The following is a 27,415-nucleotide window of genomic DNA, read 5'->3' on the forward strand; positions in this document are numbered from 1 at the left end:
TCGAACATGTCGAACATACTAATCTTTTCCATAAAATAATTGATATCGGAGTCCGTCCATAGTCCCACCTTTGTAGCTGCAGGACGTGGAAATACGTGGACACCCATACCATTGGTGAAGTACTTTAAGAGAGGACATTCTCCTTCTACAGTATACAATTCCATTTTGAATGAATTTAATAGTTTGTGTAATACCAACAGAATGCTTCCTAAACTGTCCAAGTGCCACTCAATGTCAATTAACACCCTTCCTTCCTGCCTTATAAAATTGTCACCATTAATGATACTATAGTATAATCCAATCTGTTAATAAACTGATTAGGAATAACCATCCAAGATAAAAAGTGGGACTCTCATGTTGAGAATATAATTGTTAATACTAGTTACAAACTTTATTCTATTTTAATTTTAAAGAAAATTAACGCTTCTAGTGGTGACCTTGTTGTATATGGGCAATTCCAGCATAATGTACGTACAGTTTGAAGACTTTTGTGGACTGTATTAAAAAGAAATATATAAAATGTGGTCAAAACTTCACAGAATGTTTTTCTTAACCTATTGAATCAGTCCTCCAAATTTAATTCAGAAAAAACAAACTATTGTTGAGAAAATTGCTAAAAACTGTGCGTTATGGAAGTAATTAAAAATTGATTTTTCTAACTAGTTAGTTTTAACTCTACATTCCATCAATAAAAATACTGATGAAGAAAGTGTATCTGGTGGTGACTACTGTATGTATCTGATTAGAATGGACTAATAATATAGAAGATTGTTGTATTATTGTTATAGATTATTTTTATTAATTTATTATTATGTATTTAATCTTGGTTTACATCATATAGTGTAGATGGAAACACTAGGCTTACACACATACTTGCTTTAAAGACATATTTCCTGTGCATACTGTATACTTCATGTACCAATCTATAACAATTTCAGCCTTAAAAAATATTTTTTATCATCTATATATAAATTTACGTAAGGGCAAAATTTGGTAAATCATGTGTTATTTCTAGATTGTTTACTCGATGGTATATAAAGTTGGTTAGAATCTCGGTACTGATTTTAACCACCTGATGTAACCCTGTTTACTAATTAAATTGAGTTAGATAATTAGTTATTGACAATTAAAATGAATTTAGGTTCAACGATTTGCGGCAAATAGGGGTGTTTTCCAATCGTGGTATACACTGTCTAATGGATGTCCTCTTGAAAAATACATGCACACAATAATACGATGCTTCGCATTTTCCTATCTCCTCCTACGATAATTGTTTTTAATAGTTGAAAACCGGTTGAACAGCTAGAGTACAGTATCATAATGTTGAACACAGTATTTTTTTAAGAAAATCGGCATATTTTGATAGATTTTATATATGTTTATACAAATGTATTGATTTGCGATGAATGGAACATTCCAATCCCTCAGACTCCCAGTTTGTAGGTAAATTTATGAGCCCTTGGAGAATAAACTTAAAACTGAGATATAGTATTGCAATACTTTGACAATATTGTAAATACTGTACGTATTAACCATTTTTGGTCGCCATTTGAATCGAAATTTTCTTACTGTGAATGTGGTTACTGTTAGATAAACACATACACAAAGAACATTTATTACTGTGACTGTGGGTAGGCTCTACTGCTGGATATATACAGTAAACACATAATATACAAATAAAAACTTTATTACTGACAGTTGCTTCTCAACGTTTGTATTAATTAATAATTATAAAAAATATAAACGTCGTAGTGGTGTATCGTTACATGTACTTTACTATTTCAATCGACTATATTAACAGGGACAGTTTTAAAAAAGTATTAAATCCTAAATGTTTTACTGTGTTTAGTGGTATATTATTGATAGGCCTATAAAACATTTAAAACAATATTTCGTTACTGAGTGGATAAAGAATATATTTAAAAATTGTTCTTCCCATCCTCTTCCCCATCCCTTAACTCTAATTTTATATACAAAACACAAATTGGGTTTGTTTAAATGAGTTCAACTACAAATTTGGACTCATTTTAAAGACAAGTTTCTCCTTCAGAAGTAGGCCTAATTCCCAGGAATGTATTTATAGTCCTGCGGTACGTACATTTGAAATCGGCAGTTTTTTTACGCTGAAATTACTGTGTATTCGAGAACCATCTGTGGACGACATACATCAATTTGAGGTAAATGTACAGTACAGTATCTAAATCATTTAATTTTCTCTTCAAACTACTATTTTCATATTAAGATATTGTGGAACCACAAAGGTTCAATATTGGATTAAAACATGGCAAGCTAGATGCTTGACCTTTTACAGATCAACCTGAAATACATAATATTTTTACTTTTTGGTTATCCACACTTGGCGGATAACCCCTTGTTATTGTCAGGATCTTTTTTTTTCTATCCTATTCTTCTTTCTTATTCTTATTTCTTTCCACAAATTTTGTTGCGCGTTTGTATCTCTAAATCTTCTCAACATAACATTGTATAACTTTATCAGAAGATTTACCTCTATCTGAAGATGTCATAACATACGCATGATTATACGATTTAAAAAAATTTTTCTTAAATACAGAACCAAAAGACATTTGCCATTGAAATTTAAGAAAATGACAATTCATATCAAGGGCCAAATTTCTATGGAGTAAAAATGGCGTGTTGCACACAAAATTACGCGCACATGTGTGTTTAAAATTTTTAAATGCGAAAAATCAAATTCTAATCAACTTTCTACGTGTTTCATGTCATTTTAAGCATGTAAAAATGTCGAAGCGTGTGCACATTTTTACACACGCGTGATGCGTACGTAGCGTTGAAGACATCTTTTATTTTCGAGATTGGAAAAACTGTTTTTTTTGTTCAAAAAGTTCAAAAATTCGTCAAAAATTATGACTTTCTTTAAACAGTCTTAGTTTCTAAACTAAACGGTGAAGTTTATTTTTATTACATATTTTGGAAGTTGATGAGTTGTAGATATCGGATCATGTATCAATATGGCTAACTGGACATTGTGACGTGCATCGGATGTTATGACGTCATCATATGGCCAGTTGAATTATAAACGTTGTATTTTCATATTTTGCGTCATTCATAATAAACAATTTCTTCCGTGTGCAATCAGGCAATACAACAAGCAATTTAAAAGATAACTTGAGACGTTTCATTTTTTATTCTATATATAGTGTTTTAATATTTATACTGTTCATAATGTTTTATACATAAGCATATTTTCTTATATATTATCTTATCCATTGTACAGTATTGTATGTTTTTGACTGTTGTTATTAGGTGATCATTTAGAATAAAATGATCACCTATTGTTATTGTATGAAATCTTTATTAGTTATCCGCTTAGTAGCGGATAACTCCTTGTGATTGTAGTGGATCAATATTTTTATTCTGTATTATTCTTATTTCTTTCCCGTTTTTTTGTGGCTCACGTATCTCTAAAATGTGTAAACATAATATTTCATAACTTTGACAACATGTGGGCATTTACGTGAAGTTGTGCACCTTGTTGAACCCACAAATGTAAAAACGCCCACAAATGTGAAAACAACCACAAATGTGAAAACGCATCACCCACAAATGTGAAAACAGCCACAAATGTGAAAACGCATCACCCACAAATGTGAAAACAACCACAAATGTGAAAACGCATCACCCACAAATGTAATAAACAGCGCCCACAAATGTGAAAACGATCATCGCCCACAAATGTGATAACGCCCACAAATGTAAAAAAAAGAGAGACTTTTTCGCCCACAAATGTAAAAAAAATCAGATCAAATTTAATGCTAGACTCAAACAGTTTTGATCGAGTTAATACATTATTATTATCATGATTGTATTGAGTTGTTTCAATAATTGTTTGTTCACGATACGTCTGTTAGGGTCGTCGTTAACGCGTTGGATTATTACCATTTGCTGCTTGTGTACGCGATATTTGCATATTAACTCGTTTGTTTAATGTACGTAATAGTTCAAGACGATGTTTGTGATTTTCTGCGCGCGTGCACCATACTTCAAGGTCAAGGCCATGTTATATCATTGTTGCTTCTACTGTGTGGTTGTTGGCTTACTATTATGTACGTATTGTTATAAGTCGATGTTCGATGTTTTTTTGCGCGTGTACACGATACTAAAAGGTCATGGTTAAATTGCTACTTGTATGTAGTGTGTGGTTATTAACTCGTTGGCTTATTGTTATGTTCGTATAGTTCCAAGTCGATGTTCGATTCGATGTTTTTTGTGCGCGTGCACGATACTACAAAGGTCATGACTTGTATACCATTGCTACTTGTGGTGTGTGGTTGTTAACTCGTTGGCTTACTGATATGTACGTATAGTTTCAAGTCGAAGTTCGATGTTTTGCGCGCGTGCAATAGTATATATGACCTTGACCTTGTGGTATTGTGTACGCGCACAAAAACATCGAATCGAGCATCGACTTATAACAATACGTACATAATAGTAAGCCAACAACCACACACTAGAAGCAACAATGATATAACATGGCCTTGACCTTGAAGTATGGTGCACGCGCGCAGCAAATAACAAATATCGTCTTGAACTATTACGTTCATTAAACAAACGAGTTAACGTGCAAATATCGCGCGCACGAGCAGCAAATGATAATAATCCAACGTGTTAACGACGACCCTAACAGACGTATCGTGAACAAACAATTATTGAAACAACTCAATACAATCATGATATAATGTATTAACTCGATCAAAATTGTCTGAATCTAGCATTAAATTTGATCTGATTTTTTTTACATTTGTGGGCGAAAAAGTCTCTCTTTTTTTTACATTTGTGGGCGTTATCACATTTGTGGGCGATGATCGTTTTCACATTTGTGGGCGGTGTTTATTACATTTGTGGGTGATGCGTTTTCACATTTGTGGTTGTTTTCACATTTGTGGGTGATGCGTTTTCACATTTGTGGTTGTTTTCACATTTGTGGGTGATGCGTTTTCACATTTGTGGTTGTTTTCACATTTGTGGGCGTTTTCACATTTGTGGGTTCAACACACCTCCTATTTTGAATGACGTCAGAGTTGCGCAACGTGACTTACGCGCGATTTTATGATTTTTAATGATTGATCATAGCTTAAAAACCAAGCATAATTTTTTTTTTATCCTTTATGAAAATTTAAGTCATATCAAGGGCAAACTTTTAGTTAACTAAAAATGGCGTGTTTTACAAGAAATTACGCGCGCACGCGCATTTAAAATTTTAAAATGCGCAAAATTAATTTCTAATCAACTTTTTATGCCATTCATGACATTTTGCGCATGTCAAAATTTCCCCCGCGCGCTAACAATTTTACGCGTGCAGTGCGCACGCAGCATGAAAATCATGGTTTTTTCTATTAAATTGTGATTTTCCAGCCTTTCCTAGTCATTTTTAAAAAGATTGACATCATTTCAAATTAAAATGACGTCATACGAACACGTTGAATTAGATCATTTGCATGCGTTTTAGTTGCAAAAGTTACAAAATATTGTCAAAATTATGCCTATTTTGAATCTATTATAGCTCCTCAGGATCAACCGTTACCCCTGAGTTTTTTAACTTAATATGTAAGCAGATATGTTGTAGATATGAATTCATGCAGAAGTTTTTCCTTACGGATGTTGTGACGTCATCGTATGGCCACACAAATGTAAAAAATAGGATTTTTGTTTCTTTCGTTATTGCTCATCACATTCAATGGAGCGCATCACGCTTATCCGTCTTCCATTTTCTCCAAGATTTTAATATTATCTAGGTCAATAAACTATCTTTCGCATGAGTTAAAAATATTTTCATTTTTATAATGTAATCATGCCTAAAAATTTAAATTACGTGGGTCATTAATTTTATCTTTACAGTAAATTTTAATCTGTTATAGCTCGTAAGAATAAAATGTGATAATCACGATTAAAAAGTTTTCTGGAAGCTATTGGATTGTAGATACGAATTCATGTGAAAATTTTTCCAATCCAACGTTGTGACGTCATCATATGGCCAGTTGAATAAAAAAAGTCGTATTTTGATCTTTTGCGTCATAATTCATTACATTTAAAAGAGCGCGCATTAATATTTTACGTATTTAAATTTCTTCTACACGTTAATATGTTGTTGCTGAGATAATTTCCTTCCAAAATTGCTACCTTCGCGTTTCATTTTAAAACCGTCAACATGTCAAAAATTGCAATAAATAGCGGGTCCCGTAATTTCACCTATTCTACACTGTATGTGATATGGATACAGATTATACTGTGTATACTATATATGAATCAAATTAATAGAATTCAGCAATAACAACATATCATATATGCGCAAAATTAATTTCTAATCAACTTTTTATGCCATTCATGACATTTTGCGCATGTCAAAATTTCCCGCGCGCGCTAACAATTTTACGCGTGCAGTGCGCACGCAGCATGAAAATCATGGTTTTTTCTATTAAATTGTGATTTTCCAGCCTTTCCTAGTCATTTTTAAAAAGATTGACATCATTTCAAATTAAAATGACGTCATACGAACACGTTGAATTAGATCATTTGCATGCGTTTTAGTTGCAAAAGTTACAAAATATTGTCAAAATTATGCCTGAATCTATTATAGCTCCTCAGGATCAACCGTTACCCCCGAGTTTTTTAACTTAATATGTAAGCAGATATGTTGTAGATATGAATTCATGCAGAAGTTTTTCCTTACGGATGTTGTGACGTCATCGTATGGCCACACAAATGTAAAAAATAGGATTTTTGTTTCTTTCGTTATTGCTCATCACATTCAATGGAGCGCATCACGCTTATCCGTCTTCCATTTTCTCCAAGATTTTAATATTATCTAGGTCAATCAACTATCTTTCGCATGAGTTAAAAATATTTTCATTTTTATAATGTAATCATGCCTAAAAATTTAAATTACGTGGGTCATTAATTTTATCTTTACAGTAAATTTTAATCTGTTATAGCTCGTAAGAATAAAATGTGATAATCACGATTAAAAAGTTTTCTGGAAGCTATTGGATTGTAGATACGAATTCATGTGAACATTTTGCCAATCAGATGTAGTGACGTCATCATATGGCCAGTTGAATAAAAAAAGTCGTATTTTCATATTTTGCGTCATAGTTCATCACATTTAAAAGAGCGCGCATTAATATTTTACGTATTTAAATTTCTTCTACACGTTAATATGTTGTTGCTGAGATAATTTCCTTCCAAAATTGTTATTTTAGTGTTTCATTTTGATACCGTCGCCCTGTTAAAAAATGGAATAAATGGCGGGTCCCGTAATTTCACCTATTCTACACTGTATGTAATATGTATGTACAGATTATACTGTTTATACTGTATATACTATATGACACAAAATTGACAGAATTCAGCACTAACAACATATCATATTCTTCAGATCAGGTCATAATGCCATAATTTTTTTCTGTGTGCAAAATTCTAACGTATGACGTGCACGTGGCGTTTGTCGTGCGGATAACTAACTCGTCAAAGTGACGAGTTTCATGTCTAGTTCTTTATTTCTCTCTGTACAGATTTTGTGTAACAATTATCTCAAAAAGTTGAATGTTGAAGATGACAAAATTTTCACAATATCTTTCAAATACTGTAACTTAATCCTAATAAGCTTTTCAGCGTGAACACTCAACCGTGACGTCATTTATACGCCATTTTGTTAAATCACATTATCAATCATATCGCCATAACTCTTTATCACATATCAATAAAATTCACAATACGTAAACTTCAGGTAAAAGGTAAATATATTAACCAATAAAAGGCACGCGCACGTAGGGTCATACGCGTGAAATCGCGCGTTAAAAATTTAAAAAGCTCAAAATTAAGTTTTGATCAATTTAGAGCATGAATTAGGCTATTTGCGTGTTTCAAAAAATTACTGCGCAAAAATGCGTTTTTGCGCGCGCAATTCTTAAAAAGCGTAAAAATACGAATTTTTTGTAGAAATCGCATTCTACTCACCATCCTTAGTACATTCACCAAATTTGAGTCCGTTCCGACTTAAAATAACGCTATACGAGCATGTTAAAAATGACAAAATGCGCACATTAATTGCATAAAAGTGCTGAAAATGATGAAAAATAAGGCATTTTTAAAATGAAAATAATTCTTCAGAATGCACGATGACCCCTAAGTTTTTTAACTTATTCGGGAAGCCATTGAGTTGTAGATATAAATGTATATACACATTAGACGTACAAAATGGTATTACGTCATCAAATGGCCACTTGAATTAATTAGGATTTTTTCCGTTTTTTGTAGGTTATCACATTCAATAGAGCGCATCTCCGCTATTTGAGCTCGATTTTCGCACAAATTTCAGTGTGTGCTTGCTTAATTATTTATCTTTATCATAAGTTGTCAGTGTTTTCATTTTGATGACGTCATCACGCGTAAAAACTTGAATAACGTAGGTCGTGTAATTTCACCTTTGCCGTAAATTTGAATATCTTACAGCTCTTCAGAATTGAAGGTTACCTTGATGATTATAATTTATTATGAAAGCTGATGATATGTAGTTATGAATTCATATAAAAACCAAGCCTATCGGATGTTGTGACGTTAACATATGGCCAGATGAAGTTAAAAAGTAGTTTTTTCATCTTTTTCGTCAAAGTTATACAAATTTCAAACAGCGCGCACAGCGCTTCTACGTGCCAGATTCTCTTGCAATTCTTATATTTATTTGCTCAATTCATTATCTTTCGAAATTGTCATCTTTGAGTTTATTTTGATAATTCCATCATACCAAAAAATTACAACATGATGTGTGTCCCGTAATTTCACCTATGCTACACTGTATATAGATATACAGTATATACTGTACATATTGTATATGGCATGCACAACTCAGCACTATAAGCGTATGCATCATGTCTTAGGATGGCATACATCAACTTTTTACGATCGTATGTTAACGTACGTGCATGTTTAAAAAGTTTTAATTTCATTAAAATGATAAAAATGATCACCTATAATTCGTCAAAGTGACGAATTAAATTCTAGTTTTAATTGCAATTTGAACCTTGGAAGGCAAATTTCATTTACTTTGTATTTGACAATAAATTTTAAGTTAAAACTTAGGTCCCGTTATTTTCACCTATTCTGCACTGTATGTAGTATGTATACAGTATATAGTGTATATAACACAAAATAGAGGGCACACTAACATTTTATTTTCTTCAGGTCCCAATGGCATAATCATTTTTCTGAAGGCAATATTCTAATGTATGACGTGCACGTGGCGTTTGCGCAGCGGATACCTAACTCGTCCATAGTGACGAGTTTAAATCTGTAAAACCTTTTTAACATAAACAAGAAAGTACAAGTTAGGAAACAAAAGCCTGCAAAATATTTTAATTGGCGAGCAGGCCAGATTAATGTTAATACCTGCTCAGATGACTTCTTACTACATGAAACCCTCATTCAAATTAAAGCAGCAAACCTTGACATTCGTGTGTATGCATTGGTACCGGTGCAATCTCACATGAGAAATGCAAGAAGCAATTAAGATAAGGGTGAAGGAAATATGGAATGAATATTTGTATGAAGAAGCAAGCATTGGTTAAATGAAGCCCACCAAAATACAAAAATATTTGATTTATGGAGAAAAGCTAAGGAGCATGGTGATGGTAAAAAAGCACCAAAGCCTATAAAATGTCCTGGATTACGTGAAAACTTTAAAGATCACTTTAATCCAGACTAATCTAGCCTTAAAATCTCAGATGAAATTAGCACACCCCCAGAATATATAATCAACCCGAGACAACCAGAAATTGAGATAGACGATGAACCTCCGTCCAAAAAAGAAATTATTGACGCAATCGGACATCTGAAAGGTCGCAAAGCTACCCTAGATGTCGCTTCGAAAATGTTGCAAGTCGCCACAGAGAACCCAGTATTCGTCGACCATGTACATAGACTGTTTGAGGAAATTTGGAGAACCAAAGAAGTACCAAGTGATTGGGGACTGTCCAAATTAACAACCATTTGGAAAAAAAAAGGCAGTCCACTTGATCCATCAATGTATAGAGGAATATCAATTGGGTCTACTTTTTCAAAGATACTTATGGTTATCATTCTTTCACGTTTTTCTATCTTTTATGAAAGTCTACTTCTACGCACACAGTTTGGATTCAGGTCCAACAGAGGGTGCAATGATGCTATATATGTAATCAAGCAGATCCAGGAAATTGTATATCGCTCAAATCGCAAACTCTATACATGCTTCATTGATTTAACAGCAGCATTCGACCATGTGAATCGTAATCTTCTTTTCTTAAGCGTTCGTAATAGATTTCACTTGAACCAGTCTACTACTATAATTGACATAATACAATCACTGTACAGCTCAACGAAAGCATACCTTGCTGACGACGACCAATATTTTGATTACGTTAATTAGAGTGTTCAAACAACGCTGTAAAGATGCTAGTTTGGATGGTCTAATGATACAATACTTAATTCCTATTGAAGCTACAAATCGTGCTCAAAGATGTAAAGCACCGGCAAGGGCATCTATGACGACTTTGAAAGTGGCTATGCTGAATTTGCTGTAAGCTCCTGGTCACAAGAAGAACTGCAAACCATTGTGAACATCTTGAATGAAGTTTGTCTGGAATTTGGTCTAAAAATTAGTGCCCCAAAAACAGAAACCATTATATGGAACTGGAAAGAGGAAGTTGAAGAATACCCAAGATGCATCATACAAATTGGCGGCGTACACATTAACAACGTAACACACTTTAGATACCTTGGTGTATGGGCTACCTACTGTACATTGATGTTCATATTGGAGATCAAGAAGTAAAATACAGAATCAATTTAGCCAAAGGAGCATTTGCAGAGAATAGGGCATTGCTTACCAACAGAACGATCCACCTACAAACAAGAATGTTTCTTAATGGTCTAGTTAGGAGTAGACTCACCTACAGTATGGTTGCCATGCTTGAAGGGCAACAGGAAGTGAAATGTCCAAACTTAGCACAACATACAAAACCTTCCTAAGAAGAATGCTAGTGAATGGCTTTCAAGGGTCTACCCACCAAAACATGTAGACATATCCTCAGATGAAGAAACAGATGAAAACTATTTTGATAAAATAAAAAATAAAAATAAAATAAAAATAAAATATATGTAGACTGGCGTTACGTAATTGATGACGATCTCTACAAAATTACTGGCTGTCAACCGCTAGAAGAATATGTCTACAAGCAACAATTCAACTGGATCGGACATGTAATTAGAAAAGAAAATGAAGATCCTACAAAAATTCTTACTTTTCACACAACACAAAGTAAACGAAGAGGTCGGAAGATACCATCAGTACTTGATAGAGTTGTACATAAAGTCGACTTACTAGATGCAACTTCATTGGAGCCTGCTTCAACAGAAATTTATAATTTCCAGCAATGTTTTAACTGTATATGAACTGTTTTATAAGTTGTTTTGTGACTGTGCAATTTGGTAATAGTCACTCTCATACTGTACATTTAAAAGTAACACATCCACATGCCAACTTCAAGTCAATGGCTACCAGATGTCTCTGTGAGACGGTTATTTGAACCAGTACCAGTATCAGTACCAAGATAATTTATGAGCACTGTAATTTCAATTTATATTGGACAATAAATGAATCTTTATCTGTAAAATAGGTACAATTCAGCACTGTAAACATATTTAATTCATGTCATAGGATGACATAATAATTGTCGACGTTCATATATGTGCATGTTGCATTTCCATGGATAACCCATAATTCGTCAAATTGACGAGTTCAAATCTAGTTACTTTTAATATTCTACTGATAGTTTCCCTTCCAATAGAAGAGCACCATCTACAATAGTTTGTGATGTGACCTCAAATGGCCAAGAATTTAAAATAAAGTAAATTGTTTTCAAAATCACATATTTTTCAGAAAAAATGTCTTTCTAACATAGCCAAATAGCAAAAGGAAAATTAAAGTACTCTGACAGCTTAAAATAAATAGAATGAGTATCAGTTATGCGGTTTAGATAGACTGTTAACATTTGTGTTATTATTCTTGAATAATTATTATAAAACATGGCATTTCTTCCTTACACATTATCAGTATTACTGTATTTAATAACACCTAAATAAATTCCTGTCATTTGATTGGACGATTGTGGGTCACATGGTGCAATAGTACGCACTATTAAACGGTCGTTTAATACAGTAGTACTTTTTAAACATTTTTGTGTACGAAACATTTTCCGCGAATGAAAAAAAAATCTAGTGTACAAATTACTGTGAAATACAACAGCGCCATCTGTTGTCTTGCCTCTGTTTTGTTTGTAAACATCACTGAGATATGCAGCAGCAGCAGATTTTTGTGTACGATTTGGATATATACTATATTACTATACTATATATATGTACTAATTTCATTCAAAAAGCCATTTAAATTAGCCTTAGATCGTTTTTAGGATTTTGATTAATTATAAATGGGGACATCCCTACAAGACAGAATCGTCTATATATGAGTTCCAGTTGCCTGTCGAAGTTTCGTATTGCTGCACCCTAGCTGGGCCTAGGCCTGTTAGAATTAGGCTAGGCCTAGGCGTTTTAGCCTTGCTATGCCTAGGATTGTTTGGTCATTTATTGCCCTAATTAATCCATATAAATAATAATATTTAATATAATTATTAAAAACCAAATGTTACTGTTTTAATCAATGTGAATCAAATGTAGGCCTTGGCTAGGCCTACCTTGTATTTGATTCAAATGACAGGAATCTATTTTTAGATATAAAACAAATAATTAATATTTTATATTCGTGTAATGGTACAAATAATGGCATTTGGTGAATGATGAAAGGTTATATTTCAACTCGGCTCGCGCCTCGATGAAATATAACTTTTCATCATTCACCTCATGTCTCATTATTTGTACCATTACACTCATAAACATTCATTATTTGTATAATTTTATACAGTACTAGCAGTAACCCATGCTCATGGTCTTTTATGTGGTTATATAATTTGTATGGGCAAGTATAATAAAAGCGCATGATGAAATGATAAAAGTACTTTGACAAATTATTAAAATAAAAACAAATTGTGTCAAGAATAAAATTCAGAACTATTTACGGTCATTGATTTTGTTTTACACTATCCATTCATTTTGAAATATATGTAAGCTAAAAATGAAAGCAATACTGGATTATGTAACTTTAGATTTACTTTTGACTGTTCAGACCTTACGCTAAAGAAAAATTGTGCTTTATTAGATGATGTGCGCAGACACTAACGTAAGTATAAAATACCAAACTATATTATTTTGGGTGTTTTTCGTGGTGTATTAATTATTTGATACATATAGATAAAATAAAAAAGTGGACAGAAATCAAATTAAAAACACATTGCTGCGGAAACACGAATTGTTAAATTGTTTTCATGTTCAACAATATACCAAACCATTTGGAATCGTTGTTTGTGTGTCTTCATTTTTATTTCATTTAAATTTATTTTTTATTTCAATAGTTTTGATATTTTGCAATTTTTTTTGTGTGGGAGATTTGTTACCTACTTTTGTAATTAAATTGTGGTCTAGCAGTAACCCGTGCTCAGCACTGTCTTGTCTGCCTTAATAACAATTCGCATGGGATGATTAAGTATAATAAAAGCGCACTCTTCCCTGGCCCCTGACAAATTATTTTTCAAAAAAAACAAATTGTCAAGGATAATCGGAAATTACGGCCATTGATTTTGTTATACACAAAGTATTCCTTACTTTGAAATATATGTATGCTACAAAATGAAAGCAACTGGATATGGGACTTGGTGCTGTGTGAATATTAATCATTCCCTGTTGCTATTCGCATCAAGTTTCTTAGTCGAATTTGTTTGGTTTCAAAACTGCCTCCGTCAGGGCACGAGTTTCCCGTATGATTTCTTTAACAGCTCTAATCCCATCCAAACGCGACTCTTCGCCAGCTGTGATCCAGTTGCCGCTGTACTGGTAACACCAAGAAGACAGTTTGTCAGATGCTGCTATTACTAGATCATCATTCTGCTGCCGATGATATATCCCTATTTTTTGTTAGATGTATTTGTTTGATTTAAACCATACAGAAAATTGATCAAGCTCAAAATTAATAGTATTACCAAGAGCGTGTTTATTTTTGTGAGAAAGGCTGTTGGCGAACAAAATGAATTGCAATAAGTTTGAGATATTGGGAAGATCATAAACATAAATAAGGAACCCAGAAGAGTCTTACAGTATTAAGTATCCAAATGAAAACATTTTAATTATTTCACTTTTTCAGTTACTCAAAAAGAACTTAATGAAAATAGCATTTTGTAATTTAAATTATTGACATCCAATTACCCATTCTAAAGTTATGGTTCTTATAAGTTGTAAAAAATGTACGATCTTTGTTTGAAAAATTGTGTTTGTATGTGTTTTTTGCAGTTGATATTGGAAGTATTTTTTTATATTTTTTGTTAGATGTATTTGTTTGATTTAAACCATAGAGAAAATTGATCAAGCTCAAAATTAATAGTATTACCAAGAGCGTGTTTATTTTTGTGAGAAAGGTTGTTGGCGAATAAAATGAATTGCAATAAGTTTGAGATATTGGGAAGATCATAAACATAAATAAGGAACCCTGAAGAGTCTTATTAGGTATCCAAATGAAAACATTTTAATTATTTCACTTTTTCAGTTACCCAAAAAGAACTTAATGAAAATAGCATTTTGTAATTTAAATTATTGACATCCAATTACCCATTCTAAAGTTATGGTTCTTGTAAGTTGTAAAAATGTACGATCTTTGGTTGAAAAATTGTGTTTTTTGCAGTTGAAATTGGAAGTATTTTTTAATATTTTTTGTTATAACTTTTAATGATGACTTACTGTAAAAGTTTTGAATTTTGTTAAACCTATCACAGAGTTGTAAAAGTTTTGAATTTTGTTAAACCTATCACAGAGTTGTACAACTCTAATTCTTTTGGAGCCTCACGAAACACATTTTTAAAATTATTGGTCCGCAAAGGTAGTTGAAAAGCATTTAAAATATATAACATTATAAAATTGTTTTCATTTCATATTTTCCACCGTATCTACAATATTAGATTGAAATACGCATTAAGGTTTAGGCCAAGTAACAGCATAATTGATCACCGGTAACTTGCATCAAAGCATTTCGGTCGCAGTAAATGACTTTCAAACGCCGTATTACAGAGTCAAATTAACGTTGGTATTCAGTATGTACATGGTTTGAAATTATTTTCATTTGTTTAAAGTTAAAAATTCACATAAAAATATAAAATTGAGTTAAAAAGGTTAAAATTTGATAAAATACAGAATACATACAAGAAAGATTGGTGTGTGTATTCTGTTTTTTATCAAATTTTTGGCACATCACACCAATTAATAAGTAAATTGACGTCTAAAACCAGGCGAGGATTTAGGGGGTGGGGCGGTCCGGCGATTAACGACAGTCAATTATTGAGATGACTCCTGAGTTACCAGTCGCTGAGAAATATTATTATCTGTCATAATAATCATTTGGTACTGAGTGCCTAGGCAATAGTAAGTGAGTGAATGCTTGCCTAGGACAGACACACACCTCTGGACCTCTTATCAACCTGTTCCAACAGAACGTATAAACGTGACAGTTAGGATAGATAGAGGTAGCGCCGCAGTAACAAATTTGTCTGATAACCGCCAGCCGTTGTCTGAATGAGATCATCCGCCTGTCGATTTACTGTACAAGCCAGAGAATAACAAAGTAGCTTCCTGCCTAAGTTACAGCTATCAACCCCTGCTGCCGAGCTGACATGTACTATTAACCCATAGGTGGGCTTATTTACCCTTAGGTGGGCCTATATTTTGTTGATAAAAATATATTACAAAATTGCATTGATTTTTAAGGTTTTTTTGTTGATTTCTACGTTTTACAACGATTTGCAGCAATACACCATACTAAATAGAGTTCAAAATAGGCAAATTATTGTGCACACTAATATGCTAAAAAAGAGAGTAAGCAACTTTGTTCTAAAACTGATTATATTACTGATAAAATAGCTGAAATATAAAAGTTTCATTACTATAATTGTGTATTGTTAGTTTGTTAGTTTCCAGTACTGTTGTAAAATGTTTACCTGTTTAGTAACTGTAGGATGGGCAGTATCAAAAATATCTTGCCTTCTTAGTACATCTGTTATGGCTTGACGATGTCCAGGTTCCCACATTTTTTGCCGACGCTCCTTCTAAAATAAAAATAATTGTGTTATTTAGATAATTTCTACCCATTAACTTTTTAATTATGAAAAAGAATGTTCTTTTGATTATTGTGGAATAAAAAAAAAGTTATGCTAGAATACTTGTTTTCCAGTGTCACACAGCTGCAACTACATACAAATTTCGGACATATAAATTATTTGAACCATTGGTGAACAAATGGCACAATTGCACAACTCTTAATAATATACAATTAAATATATTCATCACTTTAGCGATAAAAGATACCAATATTTAATTTCTTAAAATAAAAAAAAAACATTCATGTACGTTAAAATATAATGTATGTTAAAATACAAGCGAAAAAGTTTGAACTTTTGACGGAGCAGCACATTGTTTTCATTTTGTGCGATTCCTTTATTGAGTAATTGCCAAATAATGGTATGCTGTTCTTTGTACGCCCACCATTCGTCAAGACGTAATTTATGTTTTCTGTTGCTGTTTAATGTTTTGTTGGCACCCGCTAACTCTGCATTCACAGTAAGAAATGCTCGATTCAAATGAGGACCAAAAATAGTTAATAGGTATTTACAGTATTGTCAAAGTATTGCAAGTTTATTCTCAAAGGGCCCATATATTTACCTACCGTATGTGTTAAACCAAGGGCTCATAAATTTACCTACTTGTGTTAAACCAAACTCTGGCAGACTGAGAGATTGGGATGTTCCATTCATCGCAAATCAATACATTTGTATAATCGTATATTAAATCTATCAAAATAGTATTTTTTTTAAAGAAAATCGGCCTGTCTTCAACATTATGATGCTGTACTCTAGCTGTTCAACCGGTTTTCAGCTATTAAAAACAATTATCGTAGGAGGAGATAGGAAAATGCGAAGCCTCCTCGCATTTTTGTGGCGGGTATTTTTCAAGATGGACATCCATTAGACAGTGTATACCACGATCGGAAAACACCCCTATTTGGGGCAAATCCTAAATTCGTTTTAATCGTCAATAACTAATTATCTAACTTAATTTAATTAGTAAACAAGGTTACATCAGGTGGTTAAAATCAGTACCGAAAGTACGAACCAACTTTATATACCATCGAGTAAAAATTCTAGAAGTACGGCGCGATTTACCGAATTTTGCCCTTACGTAAATTTATATATAGATATAAAAACCTAACACTAAAATTTACAAGATAAATTCTATTTGATAATTGCTGAACATCGTGGTTCTGGAGCTAGCTGTACACAGAGCATCTTTCTTGGCATAACAGGGTATTCCCCTACACAGGTCTGTCGCGCAGCGCTGTGCCCAGCCAGCTTGATAGGAAAGCATGCAGCTCACACACAACATGATGTAATGGTTGAGTGAATTCAGAGATCATCTTAATTCCATGGTTTGTTAACTAAACACAACATAGTGGTGAATATGCCTGTTAAAATTTCAATGATACGATCCCTTAAAGTACCATGTTGTTGCTAGGAGGCTTGAAAGGAGGGATCTAGCCTAGTTTCTAGGTCGGCAATCTCTTGCTGTCCTCTGACAATTTAAGGTCGGCAATAAGGTCGGCAATTGCCGATTGCCGACGTGAAATTCGTGGGCTGAATATCGCCTTTTATATTGGTAAAATAGCGCTTCGGGAAATATATATTCCCCGAGAACATAATATCATTCCCAAGTGGATGTCAAATCTTATATTTAACCTCTAAGCAGTCAATATCTGTATAATACATATTACCATACAGTATTACACCAAAAAGAAATTAACGGCTCCCCGGAATAAACGCTCGCCTAAAAACCCTTTTGAACATCGGTAAAAATTTGACAAGTTACTTCTAGCATTCTGAAAGGAATTGTTGAGATTGACGTTTCTATCAAAATGTTTGATCATTATTATAAGCAAAAGTACAATTTCAAACAGTAAAGGATTTGTTTTAGTTCTTATAATGAAACAATTTAAAGCATCAGTTATTGCATAACATTACTGTCTAAGGATAAGTTGTGAGATATGAGATATTAGAGATATGTTTTTTTTTTGAAACATTAATAATTAATAGTATTTCTGGTCATCTTTTAACCAAATTTTCTATTAGAATGAATGTATGTATATTTCGAACAACTTGATACCAAAAGTTTCTACGACCAGTACATACAGAGATATGAAGATGCCCTGGTATGTGGGTCAAAGGTCAGAAATGGCATTTATGATCATTTTTGACTAAAATATAATAATATAATATCCCCATTAGACTGAATAGGAATGAATATTTTTGTTCAAGAGGCAAGAATTATAATTTGTGGTTTGTAATTTTAAAACATAATTAGATTTAATGTACACGTTTTTTTATGCGAGTAGTTTAAAAAACCTATTTCTTTTCAAATTCATTCGTTTGTTTTTCGTGTTGCTGTTCTATTGTTAGTCAGCTGAAGCTATTGTTAGTTGAAAGGCATCACACCAAACTCGCATACACATGCTTGTAGTGAAATTAGTCTAAAGCACACACAGCATTAAGACACACACAATTTTTCCGGAGACTAAATCTTATGTAGAAGAATGTTACAGTAGGCGGAGGTATGCACTCTCAGAGTGGCTTTCTAGTTTGTAAAGTAATAAAATTGTTGACGTTTTTTATATCACAAAAATGCTTGCATGAAGTGAAAAAATTGAAATGCTCAAAATGTTCTAAACAATGCTCTAATTAGGTTATATGCATTATCATGCATATAACCTCTTGATTCTGTCACAATCTTTATTTATTTATTTATTCTTTCCTTAGCACTATTTTGTCCGTGAATTATCTTGGCATCAGTTTCATCTAGCTATGTCAATTTTTCAGAGTATATTCCTTATGGCCAGGAATCGATGTGGTTATGTTTTCACGGTGCGCAATCATAAATTACGCGGTCTACGAGCGATTTAATGAAATCACGTTTGTAATCATATCTTCACAAGCATGAATCACTTTTAAACAAAATTTGGTACTCATAAATTTCAGGTCATATTTCATCTTCATATGGCAATATAATTACGTGCGTAGCGCATATAACGCATGCGTACGCGCAATTAAAAGTTTTAAAATTGTCAAAATTTATTTTCGATGAAAGTAGAGTACGTTTCAGGCAATTTTAAGCGTTTAAAAATTTGCCACGAGTGCGCATAATTTTGCACGCGTACTGCGCGTTAAACGTTAATGCGCACTCTTTTTGCCCGATTTCTGTTTTACAACCTTTCTTTAATAATATCATCATATTTGATTCACTTTTCAACCCGAAATTGCATTATACAAGCACGTCAAAAGTGACAGGCTATGCACGTATAAGTTAACAAAATAGTGAAAATATGCTAAATTTTAAAATTAATATATATCGTCAGAATGCTGGGGAACACCTATTTTTTATTTCATTTTCTTAAAGTGTATGTATCATATGTATGATTTATTATCAAATTAAGAGAACAAAAGTTGATTAAGTCATCATTAATTGCATATTGAATTAAAAAAAATTAATTTCGACAATCAAACAAATTTTGACATTTTCTTAGGCCGAAATAACAAACTTAACATTAACTTTCTTTCTTAAGAAGTTAATATATTAAAGTTAAAAGTATATAGTTTGACAGTGCATCATTTTTTTAAATTTTTAAAGATGTCATCATAGTAACAAATTATAATTCATTGCAGTATGTAATAATCTATCTGCACCAAAGTGGCTACTGAATAGTAAATACACGGAGGAATCTTTCTACATGTTTTAGTAAGTTGTGTATGGCTCGGTGGTCTGTGCTCGTGTCTATGGCATTCAAGGTACCGAGATCGAGATTATTTGTATTGTTTGTTCAATTTTATTTCTTAGTGTATAGATTACACACATGTGCGTTAGCAAGATCCTAGCATATATTATAAATAATTAAAGATTCTGAGAAAATCAATCAATCAATATATCTTTTACAAATCAATTATCTTTATTTTAATCAATGCATATAACCTATAATTCGTCATAGTGACGAATTAAATCTAGTTTGATTAGAAATTGATTTTGAGCATGTTAAAATTTGAAGCATACTTTTTTTTGTGCTTATGTGTAGTAAATTTAATTGTTATGACAATATGATTGATGTGGTGATTCACAAAATGGCGGCCTAATGACGTTATGGTAGAGTGACCACACTGAAAAGCTTATTATAGTTGTATTATGATACAGATTTTGTAAAAATTTGAAAATCATTGAGATAACACACAACAGGTACACAAAAATCTATACAGAAAGAAATAAAAAGAAGGAAAAAATAGGATTTTGTACAATAGCAATAGAATAAAATGATCACCTAAAAAAAATATGTTTCAATTTGTTCTAGGTTCACCCAATTTTTATGCTAGAATGACTGGATTGTAGTTTCTTCATTATACGTTTCTTTTTAGGGCTCACCTGTATTCGTTCCTTTAATCCTTTTGGATATAATTTATATGCATTCAAGACACCAATATGATAATTTCCAGTTGGATTCTTCCAACTTACTGGGATCTAGAAAAATATAGTAAAAGAAATATCAATTTTAGATTAAGTTATATTTTCAAATAGATTGTTTGCACTGACGTCATATTTGTCCACAGTAATTAGCGAGCCGCCATCTTGGTTGACAAACATTTGGCTTCGCAACAGCCTATTATTTCTGTTCACATTGTTTTAACATTCAATAATTGTATATAATAATATAACCCACCTACTCTACAGTTTATTTATTACTCTTTTGAATGGAATATTAAATTTTTTTGAAGTAGCCGACCTCTGTAAAGGCTAGGCATAGGTTAAAATGTTCTGCCGATCCGGGACAACCTTATTTTCTCTGGTCATACACACAACACACAGTGAATTAATTTTGTTTCACTCTGCCATTTCCAACCTTTCTAGGCCTTATACCAGGAGAAGCTGTATTCTACTACAGTTCTTTGAAAAACTACCTATTTTTTGGAACCTCCTATACATCACAATGCTCTTACTTTTCATTCTGGTTTTTCTTCCCACAAAAATGGCGAACATAAATACTGATGGGATGTGACTTCCTGTGCAAACGATCTATGAACCATGGCATTACTATATATTATAATATTACAGTATAGTAGTACTCAGCAAGCTCATATAATTATAATTACTGATTTTATTACAACATTTTGACAAAATTCAGGGCCGAAAGGTTCCTGGCCTGAAACATCCCTAATTCAATAAAGTTGTTTGGCCAAAGATCGGTGATATATCACAATTTAGATTGGTGAAAAAGCATGAGATTTTTGGTGCGTGCCCTGAGAGCTTGAGATTGGGTCAAAAAGTGCGAGTCTCACAATCATATGTGACTTGACACTGTATGACAGAAAAATTAACAATTTAAATTTAAAAACTAACCGTTAACTTGCGGCCTGTTAAGCCATTGATTGTATTTTCTTTTGCTTCAACCACAGTCGATGTAACTATATCACCACTACCAGTTGTGTCAATGATGTCGATAATTTTTGGTTTGCCATTTGTCGTGACCTATAGATATAATATAAAGATAGTCAATATTGATGACAAAATGATACTTATTAAAACAATCCTTTTTATTACGGGAATTTGGTCCCAGGGGCCTTTAATTATTTTACCATATTACACCCAATTTATTTTGTATAAATACGGTACCCCAATAGGGCGAATATATATTTTGTAACAATATGCCTTCTAGTAACACCTAATAGTCCCCAAAACATCATTCTAAAATGAAATAAAATTAAAAAAGAACAAATAATATATCATTTTACAATTAGATAAATTTAAAAATCCAATTTTATCTTAAAGGGCAGGCGATACACAGTTATTGTATTGATCAAATCTTTAACCCTATAACAACATTTAAAGATTGTCTCCCTGAAAAAATAATAGATCCAAAAAAATGTATTTACCTGAAAAAACTTTAATTGAAAGCAAAAAATATTCAAATAAAAAAATAGTTTTTGGTTGAATTTAACCATTTATTTTGTCATTTTATAAGTGAAAACATTATTTTTTTTTTTTTTTTTTATCAACTTTATTAAAACTACAAAATAACCTATTCAAAGTCCGATTTAATTAATCTTCATTTTTCATGTTTTTGGGGGACAATTTAACAGGGATGACTTTGGCTATTTTAAACAGTCAAAGTAAAGCTTGAAAAAAATTGTGCAGCGAAATTAGCCCCAAAATGGTGCAGACCATTTACTATTGTAAAGCAGTTGTCGTCTCTTACTTTTAAATTGAAAGGTAACAAATAGGGCAAAATGGTTGTGCATGCGAGTTAACTGAAACCTATTTAAATTAAGCCAGTCCAATTTAGAGGGGGAGGGGTTTGAATGAACTTGTTTTTACAGTTACAGTTTTTATTATTATATAGTACTGTACATGACATGCGATGGGTCACATATGCTGTACATGACATGCGATGGGTCACATATGCTGTACATGACATGCGATGGGTCACATATGCTGTACATGACATGCGATGGGTCACATATGCTGTACATGACATGCGATGGGTCACATATGCTGTACATGACATGCGATGGGTCACATATGCTTAAATAAAGCTTTTCGATGACCCAACATAAATACTGATGGGATGTGGCGAAAATATAAATTCAATTTTCAACAATGAATTAGAGGCAAGATGTTCCACTGGCGAACTAGCTACACACTAATAAATAAAGTAAAAACTAGACTAGGCCTAAAAAAGGATGCCGATAGGATCGTACAGGTATTTCGTTCTTGTTTACAGAAATAACAATCGACTTCCGCTCGAGCTGCAAGACCTACTGTGTATTAATAAAAGGGCAAAAAGAAACCACATGTTTTCGAAAACCGGAGGCCAACTGGTCTTGCCCCTAAAATCCCCAAATTTGAGGGCTGGGGATGTAATTGTAAAACATGGAAAATGGAACTGAACAATGATTGATTGCAATAATATAGTTCAGTTGAACAAGATAATAACGTAAAGCGTATGTTCTCTTACAGAAATGGATGTTATGTCTTATACGCCATTATTGGTGGGATTTTTTTTATTTTCAATATTGAACCGGATGAGTTTACAATAATCATAAAAATATAAATTATTACAGCTATTAATTTATAATCAAATAATGAAATACAGCAAAAGTGACTTTTAATCATCACTTTATGGTTTTTAATAACAAATTATTTATTTTATTTATCTATTCAAGATTACTTCCCATAAATAACATAGCCAATGTATATTGTATTTATTTCAATATTATATATTTCACTTCGTCACTGTGCGTCTAGTAGTGGTGAATTCATGATTTCATTTCATTTGTCTCAATAAAATGACAGAGAAACATGATAAACATGTGAAAGGGAAAACTTTAAAATCTTTTCAACGTTAAAACTGATTATGTACAGATTAAAATATATTATCCCAGCAAACACAGAACGTCCATAAAACTTTTGGGTTTGGTTTGATTCTTTGTTATTTAAAATGTTTTACAAATGCATTTTAAAGACCATATTTTGAGATGTCTTAAAAGAATTTTTTGAATGACGCTTTATGTACGTTTCTATAGTTTTTGTGATGTTATGCAGGCTTCAATTATTGTTGTAATTAAGGGTTCTAAATAGAGCCTATTAAACCTGTGCCTCACCCACTGTGTAGCCAAAACGTTTATTTACATCCTTAAATTTATAATCGCGTATTCATTCATTTTACCAACGGTATTCAATTGTTTGACGTTTGGTTCGCCAAATTGTAGAAGATGACAAGAAACTCAAATCGCGAAAAATAAAAGGTTGCGAAATAGTTGGAAATGTAAAATTGCGAAAAATTAGGGCAGCGAAAATGTTTGCATGTAAAAGAATAGGAATTTACCAGATATCCCTCCAAACGATATGGGTCTCTCCACTCGCACTGGCTGATCGCCAAGTCGCCATGGGCAAAAACATTTCCAGATTGGCGAAAGATGAAGCGGCTGCGATGACATATGATAAAATATATAATCAAATCATCATTTTGGTGAAAGCATGAAGTCCAACTAAAAGGTCCACTTGTCGATCCCCAAGCATTTATTTTGTTCGTTATCATTTTGTTTAATTCAAGCTCCATTTTTCTCGTCTCTTTGTTATTTCAATATGATGGAGGTAGCATAGGTAGACTGACAGACGTTACATGACACATGGATGATGAAGTCTGCCCGAACTATCACATGTCGTGGGCTGCACAAACGACAGCCGACGGTCGGCTATTTTCCCGATAGAGGTGTATTTTTCAGAATATAAAAACGTATAGTATCTTCGATGAACGACGTCTTATCAAAATCAAATATTTATGTGTTATGCATTTTAGACACTGCTTATTTATTTATTTCACATTGCTTAAACTTTCCTCATGCGTGCAGTGCGTTAGTAGAGTAAACAAAACAACATTCGGGGAATGGTAGAGTCTATCTAACGGGGATTAGCTAAACACACACAAATGTGCATTGCAGACTACACCAGGGCCAGGCGGCCGGCTGCTGTGTGTGTAATAATAATAATATTGGGATGTTGATTTCCACTGGCGCGGCGGAAACACTTCAGCCATAATGGCGATGGATGGAAAGACGTGGTGCTTTTGCCTGGTCTGTATGTTCAACAATGATACAAGTGTTCATTTGTAACATACGTAATTTTTAGGCCTATGCCGTTGCTACTGCACTTTCACCCGCTGCACGACAGTGATGGTGAGTGACTATGAAGTCTTATGCCTAGGCCTATATACACGATTTTTGTGGTACGGAAGCCATCAGAGAGCAGAGATGACAAACATCATGAGCAGCCAATCAGGGGATTTCAGAAAAAAATTACTGTAAACAGTCAGGCAGAAGAGTGCTCATTTAGCCATTAAAGCCGTTTTAACTGCGCAGATCACTGAGCATCGCCAAGTTACATTTTGCATGGGAATACCCTTACAAATCTGCTGCAATTTCCACCATCCCGATTAAATTATGTCTTTCTATATTTGGAAACTGATCTTCCTAATAATGGAAGATTATTCCCGCCACAAAATGTTGGTATAAATAGCCCAGGAAATGACGACAGAGCTTAATGAAGAAAAAAGTGCAGCTGGAGGTGTGCGTGAGTTACATGATTTATTTGTTTGGTTTTGTAGGGAATCCGGCACTTTTCTCCGGTGGTTGGTTATTAGATAGTATTAATCTATCTTTTCTGAAAGTTAAAGCTTGGTTCACCTTGTGGGACGGATTCAATATCTGTTCAAAGCTGGGGATATATTCTAAGCAGATGCCATCTTTGATTCGAATGTTTAATACAGGCCGTGTGGTTGAGTAATTTCAATCCTTCAAAATCAGTATGTGTAATCAGTTTCTGAACCATTTAATGTAATGTTAATGAGTTTTTAGCCAGCTATATTATTTAGCCAGTTATATAAGAAAGCTTATTATCTACGGCTGGCATTTTTGATATTTTGTAAACTCGACTAATTGAAAGGTCCAAGCTGCTGGACCCAAAAAATGTCTGGGATAAGTCGATTTTGGATTCTCGCCCTTTGATTGGTTGACTTGAAGCGAATCAACACAAAGTGTACTGAGGACTGCATGTCCAACACATAGGAAAATAATGTATTGAAATTCTTTGAATATTAGGTTATTTATTAATAATACTATTAATTAATAATATTTGAATGTTATCGAACAATATTATTATTATTAGGTCAAATAAACACTCTTTTTTATTTAATAAACATGTTTAAATGTCAATTGAACAAGAATTTATCAAGCAAAAAAGGAAGTATACAATGTTTGTTAGATAGAAATGTACCAAAGAAATTTAATAAGCTTGTTTATGGCAGCCGATACCAAATAGGGGTTTTCCGTTTTGGCGACTTGTGATTCGAGTGTACAGTAGTGTGTGCAGCAATCTTCGCCCGCGATTGAGTGTAAACAAAACAGGACCGCTAGGCCTGATATGGCCTAGCTTATATTAGCCTTAGCTTGGTTATGATAAAAGGTAGGTGGATGCGGTGTATGGAAGGAAAGTAGGAAAAAAGCCACCCCTTTAAAAAGCCACCACTGTTAACATCACATAGTCCTTATGTACAGGGGTGGCTTTTTTCCGATTTCCGTATGGAAGTCGCCAGACAGGTTGACCATAAAAAAATTAATACTCGGCCTTTCAAATACAAAATAATGAAATATAATAGTTAATTATATCTCAACTGTAATTGTAATATTAAATAAATAACGATTATTTACCTGACAAAATAATGTATTTTTACGGCACCTACTAATAATAGATCTATTATCTATTTTAATGGGTGGGCTTATACCCGAGTGCCTCATTTTGCATGAAAATTATCAAAAGTCGGGGTGGGCTTATACCCGAGTATGGGCTTATACCCGCGTCAGTACGGTACTAAAAACCGTAATTTTTAAAGGTCATACAATTGCCTACTGAGCGTGCAATTTATTTACTTCGTTCATGGCTAAAAACGATTATTTTCGGCGATGTTTTGGACACTATATTTTCGAGAACTACAAGTCAGATTTTCATAATTCTTTTAATATTGATACAAAATACTAACAGGCAATGTATTAACTTTTAATGTTGCATCGTTATCCCTAGCTAGGTAGTAGGCCTATATACATGTGGGCCGGGTCAAATTAGGGAGTAATTAATCATAATGCTCCTACCATGGACCAATATATATCACAGATATCACAGTCTAAAGTTTTGGAAATGACAAATACAAAAAAATAAACAGGTCGCTTCAGTTTACGCATTAGCAAAAGGGTATTCTAATTGTTTTATTTCAATGAAACTTCGCACCTTCGTTAATGAACTTCTGTTCTATTATTATGTAAAGTTTTCATTAAAACAACCCACTGGAACGCTTTCAATTTAAGCATAAAACATGATAGGTATTATGAAAATTATACATAATTTACACCATCTTTTTAACCAACATCCACACAAAATGTTAAAATGTATTTATTTATTTGTCTCAAAATAGAAAAGCACCAAGGTAATGTAATTAAATACTGTTTGAGCTATCATTTTCTGTAAAAATAAAAATTGTTTTTAAATTTGTCAGCCTTTTATTGTTTTTGGCTGTCTCTACAAATCTACACATGCGACTTATGTCCGATTTCGCTTGCAT

General features: G+C 33.0%; 1 protein-coding gene across 3 annotated transcripts in view; it reads right to left on the reverse strand.

Moving 5' to 3' along the window:
- LOC144843744 (tripeptidyl-peptidase 2-like) overlaps positions 1–27,415 on the reverse strand; it is a 117,795-nt gene that overhangs the window by 84,254 nt on the left and 6,126 nt on the right. For 2 of the 3 annotated variants that reach the window (XM_078700668.1, XM_078700667.1), the window contains exons 2-4: positions 21,646–21,774; positions 20,674–20,769; positions 16,161–16,268 (exon numbers count right to left, since the gene is read on the reverse strand). In XM_078700668.1, the coding sequence (XP_078556794.1) occupies positions 16,161–16,268; positions 20,674–20,769; positions 21,646–21,774 (333 nt within the window). Of the gene's footprint in view, positions 1–16,160; positions 16,269–20,673; positions 20,770–21,645; positions 21,849–27,415 lie in introns of those variants that run through there. The other variant, XM_078700669.1, reaches the window with a different exon arrangement.

This window comes from Antedon bifida, chromosome 5, assembly GCF_963402885.1.
Source record: "Antedon bifida chromosome 5, ecAntBifi1.1, whole genome shotgun sequence".
NCBI classification, from domain to species: domain Eukaryota; kingdom Metazoa; phylum Echinodermata; class Crinoidea; order Comatulida; family Antedonidae; genus Antedon; species Antedon bifida.